The following is a 13,107-nucleotide window of genomic DNA, read 5'->3' on the forward strand; positions in this document are numbered from 1 at the left end:
CCCGTTGTCGCCCAGCGACAACCCAGGGGACATCACTCAGTTTATTCCACTCCCGAGTGACCAGAGGAGCTCCACCGAAATAATACCACATCCCGGCTTGGGGTCGTGATACACACGCACCCGTAAGTCCACTTACGCCAATAAACAGGCTTTTCTCAATTAAACAAAAACACACTTGCATGCACCATGTAAATGCAATATCGATGTGCAAAAATAATCAACCAACATATATCAATAAAATAAACAACTCCGTCCTCCATCCATCCGACCCCCGAACTCCTTGAACTCAGTCCAGAATCAGCCAACCAACAGATAAAATTATTGAATGAGCAATATATATTTAAATCTGAAAATAGGGTTTGGAAAATACTTATTGCGCTATATGGTATTTTTAGAAAGCTTGCGGCGTTGCAAACGGCGGAAGAAAAGCAACGTAACAGTGTAATTTACACTGTCGCTGTGGGTAATAAATTACCCATTTTCTAACGGGGACAAACCAAGGCATGAAATTGATAGGGAATGGTCTTGAGATATTTATGAAGCTAAAGGAAACAAGTTTTGGCCGTGGGTGGTGGTGGAAATGGCAGTCGAAGGCCAAAAAGGGGCTGAACGGAGTTGAGCTCGTGGGAGCTTCTCCGGCAACGGATCGAGGCCGGAAATGAGTGGTTTAGGTCGGCAAGAGGTAGGGGAAGAAGCTATGAAAAGATGGTGGCCGGAGGTGGTACGACGGCGCCGGAATCGGTGAAAAACCGTATGGCTTGGAGGAGCTCGTGGTGGCTAACGGTGGCTCGGATGGAGGTGAAACTTGGTGGGGATGTTCACCGGTGAGAGGGGAAGAAAACTGGGTGGGTGGTGTAGGCCACGCCGCCGGCGAGCAACGGTTCTGGGCTGCGAAAGCAACCGGCGACAGGGGCAAAAACAGAGCAGGTGCAGCGACTTCCGGCGGCTCTCGAAAGCTAACGGCTCGTCCGATGGCTCTGAAAATTGGTGGGGATGATCTCTGGTGGAAGGGGAAGAGAATGGTGGTGGCGGTGCACTAAACGGTGGCCGGACGGCAGAGAACTGGGCAGTCAAAGGGGCGGCGACGGGAAGGAGAAAAACAGGCTAATCGGCGTACGCAGGAGAGAAAGGAGAAGAAAGAAGAAGAAAAGAAAGAAAAAGAAAGAAAAAGAAGGAAAAGAAAAGGAAAAAGGGAAAAAGAAAAAGAGAAAAGAAATGAAATGAGGTCCAATCCTCACTCCGGAGACCAAAAACCGATCCGTCGAAAACAATATTAAAAACCGTAAAACGACTAAAATAAATTAAACACAACATCAAATAAATTAAAACCAATTTAAAATACATTAATTTAAAATAAATAAACCAATATAATAATTAAAATAAAAACAACAGTTCAGTGAAAATACACGTAAAAGCGGGTCATCACATCCTCCCCCCCTTAAGAACAAATTTCGTCCTCGAAATTTGCAAGATCAGCCATCAGCACCAAACAGATACAAGGTACAACTACGAACATATTTGAGAGATACATAACGTCGACAACTCCCAACAAAACCAATGGTTATTAACTTCACACCATAAATTGCTAATATCGGCGACGCCTTTGCTTTACCTTCCAAATTTTCATCCTATTCCAACCTTGGTAACCTAATAGCCACTTCCCGAAATTAACTATCAATAAATAAAATTTGCACGACCAAAAGATTAATCTCCCATTAAAACTCTGAATTACTACTAATTCCTCAAAATCGATACAAAATTTGAACTTCTAAAAATCTCCAAAAATCATGCTTTCGCGCGCACTCTGATAACTCACCAACATACATAAAGGTTATATCCTCAAAAATTAATATCATGAAGTACAAGCTCAATCCACACCTAACCACAAGAAAACGTTTACCACATTTCCATAGAAAATCATATACTTCCAAAAACCACAAATCTCCACTCATTCCTCAGTTGGCCATCGCTGCCCTAAACGAAAATTGACATTCCGCAAAAATACATCCATTGATTGATGACAGAAACCAGTACTAATCAACCTCCAAGCCCCAATTTGAAAACACATAACACCATCCCAAAATACACCTGTCTCTTCTAAAGATAAGGAACATCTCCATAAGGTCCAAGTCCTTCCCGGCCAACCAACGAGAGCGCTTATAACTTCTATCCGATATCCCATACTTCAAACTCATTATAAACTACCATTGACATCACCTAGACATAATCAAAACGCTCTTGGTAACTCACCCACCTACTTGTACTCTCAAAAACTATAGTTTTAGCACAACTAATTCCTTCATAGCACTTCACAAAAAAAACATCTCAAGACAGGTCATAGTGTTTAAATCTTCAATCCATAAAAAACTATTAAACAACACATGGATCCTACTGCTTTATTACTTCATACACCACACATGGTGACCTAACGATCTCTTTCAAGTTAAATAACCATATCCCCAATTCTCCCAATTGAATACTTGATCTCCAAAGAAAAGTATAGCCTCACCAATTTAAATTCCTATGACTTCAAGTCGCAATTAATTCTCAAGATGAATACAATAGTTGTTTCAAACCATCATCCCAATGGGTAACCCGATTCGACTGTACATTCCGTTCAACTTACCAAATGACTCAGAGCCAAAATCTCTTGAATTTAGTATTATCACACAGATTCCTCTTCGACTCCTACCAAGCCAAAAATAGATGAGACTAGAACCAGCACTCCCCGAAATCCATACGCACTTACCATTACTACTCATCGATCTCATGTACTCTTAGCCAACACCACAAATCATTCAAACATACAAGTGGTCCATTATTACATTTCCATCACCTGGACTTATATCCTCAACTCAACAAGAATCATTTCTAAATCTACTCAACTTATATCCTTAAATCAAGAACTAGCCATTGCTTAAAGTTTGGTACCGAGAATGGCCTTGAACCTGCTAAGAATTCATTCCCAAAAGTCTACAGATCATATAGCCTCAAATTCAATCGTATACAATACCAACACAAAATCTACTATTTCCAACACCCTGATAGACCTATATCTTTCGAATCGATAGAATCATTTCCTAAAATCTGCCACTACAACCTCGAGTTAACGATAATTATTTTCTAAACTAGCTCGATATCTTCAATCCTCAAAGAAATACACGAAATAGATCATTACCGCTAATCCTCGAAGAAATCTACTCTAGAAAAATTTTCATATCAATAACTCAACTCTAATCAACCCCATTTTAATGGTTACAAACTAATCACTCACTAGAGTAGATCAAGCTATAGCACTAAGTCTGTAAAACTAAGAACTCAATTCCAATTATAAATCAGTCCTTCAATTCTGCAATTCTAAAACCTTAAATCAAACAAGAATCATCTTTCGGAATCTCTAAGATCAAAGAACTTACATCCCATAAAAGAAAATCGACTCTCAAATCCTTCAAATTCTAAAACATTACTAGATAATAAATCATTTTTTGAAATTCTCAAGATTGGTAGCTTTAATCCAAAACATTCACCTTAAAAGCTTGTAAAATCTAAAGCCCTAATTGTCACCAAATTATTCATCCGAATCACGAAATCTAAAACTCGAAATTTAATTATTTCCCCCCCAAAGCTTGTCGAACCTAACACCTTAATTACCATAAACTTATTTTCCTAAAATCTATAAGGTCCCAAACTTTAAAACTTTAATGAAATTTCATAAAATCTATCATTGAAATTTGTTGAACTTACAAACTACTACGCTATAGACCATTTCATAAACTCCACGGAACTAAAGAACTCAATTATTCTACTTCCCTAAAAGATCACCCAGATCATGCCACTCTCTCTAAGCCTCTATAATATAAGAAAAACAAACCACACAAGGCGTTCATCACTAAAGATTAGATTAGACCCCTACCTGTCATGACTCTAGCATTCTGAGTCTCCGTAACCTCGCCTCCAACGGTACCAAGAGTCACTGCGCACATGAGCCCGAGCTAAATGCCTCTGGTTAGTTTTACCACTGCGACGAGCTCCACGGTTTTCTTGAACTCGACTAGGGCACTCACGAGCAAGATGTCCCGTCTGGCCGCATTCAAAACATTGGTTACTACCCAGACGACACTCGCTTCCATGAGCTCTATTATATCTTCCACAAACTTGCACTCGTCCTCCCATACGCACTCCCGAGGTTGCTAATGGTCGAATCCCAGTCTGCTGAACAAACTTCTGAGGCAAACCCGAACTACTTCCTTCACCAAAAAAAACTTCGCCTCTTATGTCCTGGAGATGAGCCCATTCTCAAGTTATTCTCTCGCTCCACAAGAGTGGCCACATCCACTAAATCCTAAAAAGTGGATATCCGGTGGCTGACCACCATACGGCGTATATCAGGACGTAGACCCTCCTAGAAACGCTCGGCTCACATTTCTTCTATGGCATAGGGTGGGGAGCAAATTGCCCAAGTTCTATAAATTTTCGGGCGTACTGTTCCACTGTCATGCTCCCTTGGACTAAATTTGAGAACTCTCTTGCTTTTTGCCGCCTCACGGAGCGGGAAAGAAGCGATCATTAAATTCTTTCTTAAAGCGCTACCAGGTTACAGTGGCAATAGACCCCAATCCTTAAACAAAATTCTCTTAAACACATCCTTAAAGTTTGTTGAACCTACACTCTCCTATACTATAGCCCCGTTACATAAATTCTATAAAACCTTGACCTCAATCATCGTACAAGCAAACCACATCACAAAAAAATTCAAGCCTGCTACACTAAAGGTTCAAGCCTAATAATAGTATCCTCGATTATACCGCCTTCCTGCCACAACACAACATTTGACCCCCTTTAAGAAAAACAAATAAAACCAACAACATAAAACCAAAAACTCAAACCAAACCACATAACAAGAAAACAAAAAAAGAAACCAGCATGTAATAACACAACTAACATACAAGCAAATAAGCTCAAACAAATAAAACAACTAAAACATATTCAAAAGCAACTTTACTTAAAATAAATTTTAAAACACAACTTTAAAAACATTCTGGTACTACCTACGGGACATATGGTTTTATCCAGAGCCAAACCGCTCTGATACCACCTGTGACGCCCCCAAATCCCCACGCACGGACACGGGGAAATCGAGACGTCCGGATGGTGACAACCCGGGTCACCACCCTATCGACGAGTGCCAAGTGTGTGCAAAAGCAACAAATGTGCACGAATGAACACGCAGCGGATAACGAAAGTCATATAACTAAGTACCAGAATTTTCTTAATATAATACAAGCTGTTTAAAACATACATAATTAAAATATTACAAAAACACAAATATAGTTTTAAACCAAACTATAAAGCATAACTTCGACATCAAAACTCCGGCGGAACCGCATCCTCGGGATCAGCCTCCTCCCCTCCTCGAATCCTGCACCAAAATCTACGGAACCAAAAATGGTACCGCAGGTAAGTAAAATCCAAACACCACCAGATAAAAGCATATAGAACTCAAACAATATGCATGAATTAATGCCAATGCGTAAAACCCATAAAATCACAATTTCCACACACACCAAAAATCCCATTTGGCCCAACAACAAACCCGTTCCAAAAACACACCAAAAGTCACATTTGGCCTTTACTCATCTCAAACCAAAAACCATTTTATCTGTATGCGCCATGACCTCCCCTAGGGGTCATCCGCACACCCTGGCTCCAGTGCCACACCGCAGAGTACCACACAGCAGAGTACCACCACGCATGTGACACCTAACGAGCGATGCCCAGTTCCACGCTCCGCGTGTTCGTAGCCAAGCATCCTCTAGCCCTCACCAGCGAAGGGCCACGGAGTCGGTGCGTAGGGCGATGCCCGGTTCCGCGCCCGGCGCGTTAGTAGCCAAGCATCCCCTAGCCCCCGCTCCCGTTGTCGCCCAGCGACAACCCAGGGGACATCACTCAGTTTATTCCGCTCCTGAGTGACCAGAGGAGCTCCACCGAGATAATACCACATCCCGGCTTGGGGTCGTGATACACACGCACCCGTAAGTCCACTTACGCCAATAAACAGGCTTTTCTCAATTAAACAAAAACACACGTGCATGCACCATGTAAATGTAATATCGATGTGCAAAAATAATCAACCAACATATATCAATAAAATAAGCAACTCCGTCCTCCATCCATCCGACCGCCGAACTCCTCTGACTCAGTCCGGAATCAGCCAACCAACAGATAAAATTATTGAATGAGCAATATATATTTAAATCTGAAAATAGGGTTTGGAAAATACTTATTGCGCTATATGGTATTTTTAGAAAGCTTGCGGCGTTGCAAACGGCGGAAGAAAAGCAACGTAACAGTGTAATTTACACTGTCGCCGTGGGTAATAAATTACCCATTTTCGAACGGGGACAAACCAAGGCACGAAATTGATAGGGAATGGTCTTGAGATATTTATGAAGCTAAAGGAAACTAGTTTTGGCCGTGGGTGGTGGTGGAAATGGCAGTCGAAGGCCAAAAAGGGGCTGAACGGAGTTGAGCTCGTGGGAGCTTCTCCGGCAACGGATCGAGGCCGGAAATGAGTGGTTTAGGTTGGCAAGAGGTAGGGGAAGAAGCTGTGAAAAGATGGTGGCCGGAGGTGGTGCGACGGCGCCGGAATCGGTGAAAAACCGTATGGCTTGGAGGAGCTCGTGGTGGCTAACGGTGGCTCGAATGGAGGTGAAACTTGGTGGGGATGTTCACCGGTGAGAGGGGAAGAAAACTGGGTGGGTGGTGTAGGCCACGCCGCCGGTGAGCGGCGGTTCTGGACTGCAAAAGCAACCGGCGACAGGGGCAAAAACAGAGCAGGTGCAGCGACTTCCGGCGGCTCTCGAAAGCTAACGGCTGGTCCGATAGCTCTGAAAATTGGTGGGAATGATCTCTGGTGGAAGGGGAAGAGAATGGTGGTGGCGGTGCACTAAACGGTGGCCGGACGGCGGAGAACTGGGCGGTCAAAGGGGCGGCGACGGGAAGGAGAAAAATAGGCTAATCGGCTTACGCGAGAGAGAAAGGAGAAGAAAGAAGAAGAAAAGAAAGAAAAAGAATGAAAAGAAAAGGAAAAAGGGAAAAAGAAAAAGAGAAAAGAAAAGAAATGAGGTCCAATCCTCACTCCGGAGACTAAAAACCGATCCGTCGAAAACGATATTAAAAACCGTAAAACGACTAAAATAAATTAAACACAACATCAAAAAAATTAAAACCAATTTAAAATACATTAATTTAAAATAAATAAACCAATATAATAATTAAAATAAAAATAACAGTTCAGTGAAAATACACGTAAAAGCGGGTCATCACATGTTCTGTCTTTTGTAATACCCAGAAACACATCAGTTTTGCAGGCAAGTTAATTTGTGTGAGTGAGCGTTGGAGAAGGTGGCCAGACAGACCTTGGACCAGGTGCGCAGATCGGCAGTGGACGTGTGAGGCTTCCTCACCGGTGAGCAAATCGGCAGTAGTGAATGTGTGAGACTTCATTTTTGGAGAGGATGAGGCTTCGGTAGAAGAGGGAGGAAGGTTTTTGGGGGATTCTTTCACAATTATAAGCTGTAAACATGTACATTGAATGTAAAATGGAAGAGTTATGTGGCAAGATTCTATTGGAGGGCTGTTATTTAAGTAACAACAGACCGACCGGTGGAAAGATTTCCCCATGAGAATGTGGTAGCAGACATTAAGAAGCTGAAAAACAGATTGTTTGAATATCAATAGAGAAGAAAATGAATCAGCACATAGATTAGTAAAGTTTTCTAGAAATATTAGTAATGCAAATATACAGTAGGACTGAGTTACAGGACATTATCCCCTCGAAAACGATGGTCAAAATTTTCAGAAAGTGGCTGCTATGGGTCCAACCTGGTAAAACGTGTTACGTTCAATTCAAAGACATGGAAATTTATTTTATGTAAATATTATGTGCGAGCACAGTCCGAATAGACGATTCACAACTTGACCAATACCTTGGATTCAAAATTGACAAAGTTTGGTCAACATTTGATTTTCATCGTAGCCTTTCACAATTTTTTTAATTGTTATTCGGGCTATTTTTGTGGCCGCCCATGGCCCACCCTTCCATTTTCTTATTTTTGTTAGAATAAATAAATAAAAATAATTTTTAAATTTAATTTAGTTAATATTTTCAAAGGAAGCGCCGCCTATGACTCTTTCTTAGAGACACGTAGTAAGATTTGATATATCATAGTCATAGATCCATCCGGAATCTGTATACCGCACTCACCCCGCCCCCCATAAAAGGAAGTTCGAATCCCAAGGGGAGGCGGAATCCTCATATTCTACGGCGTCGTTTTATTTCTCTTTTTCCTGTTTCTCATTCTCGGTCTCCTTCTCCTTTAAAATCTAGACGACGTCCTTTTCGTCTTCTGTTTCTGTTTCTGCTTCCTTTTCTTCTTTGTGAACTTGCGTTTACGTCATCTGTAAAAGCAAGATAATCGATGGGACTGATATTGGAAGGGGAAGAAAACGACCAAGTCTTGCTTCCTCCCTCCAATTTCTCAATGGTCGAGGACGGCATTTTCAGATCCGGCTTCCCTCAACCCTCCAATTTCCCATTCCTCGACTCCCTAAATCTCCGATCCATCATGTAAGTATTTCTTTTTATCCCTCAAACGCAGTGTTTCTGTGTGTTGAGAAAATCATTTTATCTATGTTTTTTGTGGGTTGTCTGTTTTGTCGCCGAGTAAATTTTTGTCGGGAAATCCGAGGGAAGAGAGAATGAATTACGAAATATGGGAATTTTTTTTTTTGGGCTGTCTCGTTTGGCATTGCTTTACAAAAAGTTATTGCATTAGACGGTGGTTTTTGGACGTTCTTGTTGTTGTTTTCTAAGAAGAAAATTAAGTTTTCCTTATCGAAACCTCTCGAGAAACGTGCGGAGGATGATGTCTTGGATTTTTCTAAGATATTGACTTGTGTCTGATTGGAGATTTGAACAGATATTTGTGTCCCGAACCATACCCGGAGGAGAACTTGGAGTTTCTTAGCTCTCGGAATATTCGGCTCTTTCAGTTTGGAATCGAAGGGAAGACGGTAATAATCTGTCAACTCTCATTGCTCTATCAAGTTTTTAGTTTGGAATACGGTGTGTTGTATTGTGCGTATTTATGGTCATGGGTCAGAAAAGCCTATGATCGAGCATGTAAAGCTTCTGTCAGTATTTCACATTAAATAGCAGTTTTTAGCAATTTCAAGGGATCTTTTTTACATATTAAATCATTGCAGGTTTGTCAAGGTTTTGTTTGTTTTGTTTTGTTTTTTGCGAATTAGTAATTGGTAATTACTGTAGAGGAGGTTATAGGAAGCCAATTATGCATTGTCAGTTAGCAGCTGGTAGAAATAGTAATTTTACAAGTGATTATTGATCAATTATCGAGTAATATTTTATTTATTGAAAATAAATAAAATATTAGAGTAAAAAGCTTAATTATTCGTTTTGGCATCCTTTTGTTTGGAAAAAAACAAAAACAAAAACTAGTGAAAATGGAATATTTGTTGTGGTGCATATTTAAATATCAGCAGTTAAAGATTCCTGTTTGTTGCAGTGATTTAAAATAGTATTGATAAGAGTACAATAATAGCAGTTATAGCCTAAGGGAAATTTCTAGTTCATGAATTTGTTTCAAAGGGCTGGAATATTTTCCATTGATGATCATATATATAGAATGGTAACCCCAAGGGTTGGCCCAAGTGTTGAGGGCCTTGGTCTTGGAGTATCACTCCCTTAAGGTTCAAGGTTCAAGGTTCAACACCTCATGGGTGCAAACAATCCTTTGGGGCCACACCCTCTGGTGAAAAGCCAGCGATTTAACCAATTCTGTTTAGGAAAACTTCCGAGGATGTGGTGCACGGGACCGAGGATTACTTTGTAGAGGTGGGTCCAAAGGGCCCTTCCTTGGAGAGGTTCCCCAACATCAATATATATATAGAATGGTTAATGTAGTTGATGGTAGCTTACGAGCAAAAACAGGGAAAAAAAAGAACTTCATGTGTTGACCTTAATAAGAAAGAAGAAGAAGAATATGTAACTGCTTTTGTTTCTCTTCCCCTGCTATAGTTTTTTCATTTGGTGTCACGGTCTGGCACCCATGGTATTTTATTCGCAAATTATCTAAAACTGTTCAGAACTTATAATATGGGCATATGGCTGAAAGAATATGTCGATAAATATGCTGTGTATATTTTTATATATGATGAACATATAGATGCTAATGATTTTATGTTTTTAGTTATCAATCTCCAAATGGATAGGCATACTGAATTGCTTTATTTATGAAGTCCTTGCCGTATAAATTGAAACCCTGAAATGTGTGTGGTTTTAATTACCATTGATGAGAATGACATATGATGAAATGTGTGTAGTTTTACTCTTTTAAACTGCTTTGCTGATACAGAGATGCATAACCCTTTGCATTTGCAGGAGCCTTCTGTATCTAATCTCAAGGATACGATCATGGAGGCTCTGAAAGTCTTAATTGGTAATTAGGATTATGATCTGACAAACTTTCAATCAACTTTTGGTTGCAATTTAGTTAGATCCTGTTATTTTCTATTCCTTACGTCTATTTTTTTTTATTTTATATTTTGGTGTTTCCAGATGTTAGAAATCATCCAGTTTTGATCCATTGTAAGCGTGGGAAGGTATATTTTCAGTTTCCAATATTCTGAAAGTATGAGATAAATGCCTTAATAGCTGGTTGATTTGTTTTTCTTTTTAGGTTTGATTATTCAATAATTTTTCTTGTTTTGTTTTTCCTGCAGCATCGGACAGGTTGTCTGGTTGGTTGCCTGAGAAAATTTCAGAATTGGTGTTTGTCTTCTGTGTTTGAGGAGTACCAACGATTTGCTGGTGCAAAATCTAGGGAAATAGATTTGACATTCTTAGAGACGTTTGACGCGGAGTGCCTGAGACAGTGTCTTTACAGCATTATATACCAATATCAAGGATATGGCTCGAACAAGAGGCGTTTGCTGTACCGAGAAGAGAATTTACAAAAGCCCCAAATCACGTCAGTTTAGTCGGACCGTGGATGAGCCTTTTTATTTCCTTATTTTTTGGAAATAAAATAGTTTTTACTTCGCTGAGGTGTTTTAGTTACGCACCTTCTTTGTATCTGAAAAAAATGTAAAAAAAATAGAGATTAAAAATACTAAATGATTCTTGATTTTTTCAGTTTTGTAATTTTTAATTTTATCGATTTACTTTTCGATTTTGTCTGCAGTTTTCAATTCATATTCTATTGAGAAATTATATTTTTACAAAGGAGGCTGCTAGAGCGACTGCTGGGGCTCTCGCTAGGCATATATATATATTTTTTTCACATCATTTTTAATACTTTTAAATATTTTTAAAAAAAATTCACAATAATATAAAATAATTTTTTCTTAATCACTTAAAAAAAAAAAACTTGGAGCTGTAGCTCCGGTGGGAGATCTAGCATTATTCTTTTGCAAAAAGATGTACGGATGGGTACACAATATTTGTATTTATTTTATCTGTTGGTTTACTTGGGAAGGATGATTGAGGAATGAAATGAGATGAGAATTTTATAAATAATAATGAGATAGTTTGTAAATAATAATGTGATAGTTTGGGATAAATATTTATTGAGTTTTGAAAAATGAGAAAAAAAATAAATAAAAATATTGGTATAGTATAATTTTTTAATATAATTTTTATTTTAAAATTTGAAGGAGTTGGTTTTTTTTTGTTTTTTATTTTAAAAATTAGAAAAGTTATAATGATTAGTTTGAAAAAGTTATAATGATTAATTTGAAAGTATTAGTGTTAGAATAGTGTTTAGAAAAAGAAATAAGAAGAGATAGGATTAGATAAAAAATGATTCCAAACATTTCCTACCTCTCTAATTGCAAGTTGAACGTATTATAACTTGCAACATAAATGAATTTGTGCTAAATCGCTTCCAAAAAATAGCAAGAGCCATAAAGAGTTGAACCCTAAAAGAATAAAAAGATGATAACTTACTAGAGAGAAAAAATAATAATAATAAAATAAAAATAAAAATAAAAAATAAAAAATAAAAAGCCTCTCACCCTTGGTGGCTTACCCATGGTTCCCTAGTATCAGGTGGCCCGTGAACCATCATCTTGAATTGACAGATCCACCTCACAAAATATACTTGCGGTTGGCTAACCCATCCCGCCAAGCATCTCACCCCTAGGAGAATCCGTCTCACGAGAACAGGGGTGGCAAACCCATGGTTCTCTGGTGTCAGGTGGCCCGTGAGATCTTGAGTTGACATATCAACCTCACAAAACACACTTGCAATTGGCAAATCTACCCCAGCACGCATCTCTTCACTGGGAGAAATGAGAATCCACCGCCCAAGGGCTGTCAAGCTGTGGGGCCCTATTTTGATTAAGCCAAAGTCAAAATTAAAGTTTGACTATATCTATATGTTTTATCTACAGTTAAAACTATTCAAGATATAATTTTACGTTAAACGAGTCATATTGTTAGTCAAAATAATAATATTTTTTTTTTAATTTTTTTTTCAAATTTTATAATTATACTAACTTTATGTTAATTAATAATTTAATTTTTAATTAAATTATTATTTGAAAATTATTTTTTCCAATCTAATTATCTAACAAACATATTTTGCTAACCCTTCTTCTATCCCACAAGCATATCTACAATTTTTTAATCCAACAAACACACTTTGCCAATATTTCTTCAACCCACCGAAAAATAATAAGCCATGAGCATAAAAGTTTAGTTACAATAATTACACAAATCAGGACGTAATTACAATAATTACAACAATGTTCAACCACCAATGTTCCAAGTCATGAGCATAGAATTTAAGTTACATTAATTACATAAATCATTCCATATATGATGGGAACCAAGGTGGAGGTAGTCTTAAAGATCTTTTTCAAGTTTTAGATAAGTCAATTACAAGATCAAGAGGCAAAAAGATCAAGAAAGAAATGTAAGGATTGGTGCAAACTATTTGAGATGAAACTAGGAAGAGCTAAATACTCAAGATGGACTTGAAGGAAGGAGAACCAGTTTTAATCCACTTGATATAGGCTGTAGAA

The 13,107-nt window shown here is 38.6% G+C and overlaps 1 protein-coding gene across 3 annotated transcripts; it reads left to right on the forward strand.

Annotated features, from left to right (window-relative positions):
• The first annotated feature begins 8,225 nt into the window (after positions 1–8,225).
• Positions 8,226–11,215, forward strand: LOC122318092 (tyrosine-protein phosphatase DSP5-like). 3 transcript variants are annotated; one of them, XM_043135226.1, is made up of 5 exons: positions 8,229–8,629; positions 8,982–9,075; positions 10,463–10,520; positions 10,640–10,683; positions 10,804–11,215. In XM_043135226.1, the coding sequence occupies exons 1-5, from the start codon at positions 8,481–8,483 to the stop codon at positions 11,059–11,061; spliced, it is 603 nt and encodes a 200-aa protein (XP_042991160.1). In that variant the 5' UTR covers positions 8,229–8,480; the 3' UTR covers positions 11,062–11,215. The 3 variants fall into 3 exon arrangements, with proteins under 3 accessions (XP_042991163.1, XP_042991162.1, XP_042991160.1); XM_043135229.1 differs by lacking the exon at positions 10,463–10,520 and having other exon boundaries at positions 8,226–8,629; positions 10,804–10,997; XM_043135228.1 differs by lacking the exons at positions 10,463–10,520; positions 10,640–10,683 and having other exon boundaries at positions 8,226–8,629.
• Positions 11,216–13,107: the final 1,892 nt, after the last annotated feature.

The sequence above is a fragment of the Carya illinoinensis genome, chromosome 8, assembly GCF_018687715.1.
Source record: "Carya illinoinensis cultivar Pawnee chromosome 8, C.illinoinensisPawnee_v1, whole genome shotgun sequence".
Classification (NCBI taxonomy): Eukaryota; Viridiplantae; Streptophyta; class Magnoliopsida; order Fagales; family Juglandaceae; genus Carya; species Carya illinoinensis.

What these genes read in the sequence shown, in the direction of transcription:
- LOC122318092 (XM_043135226.1), top strand. Translation starts at nt 8,481, where the DNA reads ATGGGACTGATATTGGAAGGGGAAGAAAACGACCAAGTCTTGCTTCCT. An exon ending in GGCTCTGAAAGTCTTAATTG is followed by an intron (nt 10,521 to 10,639) that starts GTAATTAGGATT and finishes TGGTGTTTCCAG; the next exon opens with ATGTTAGAAATCATCCAGTT. An exon ending in TCCATTGTAAGCGTGGGAAG is followed by an intron (nt 10,684 to 10,803) that starts GTATATTTTCAG and finishes TTTTTCCTGCAG; the next exon opens with CATCGGACAGGTTGTCTGGT.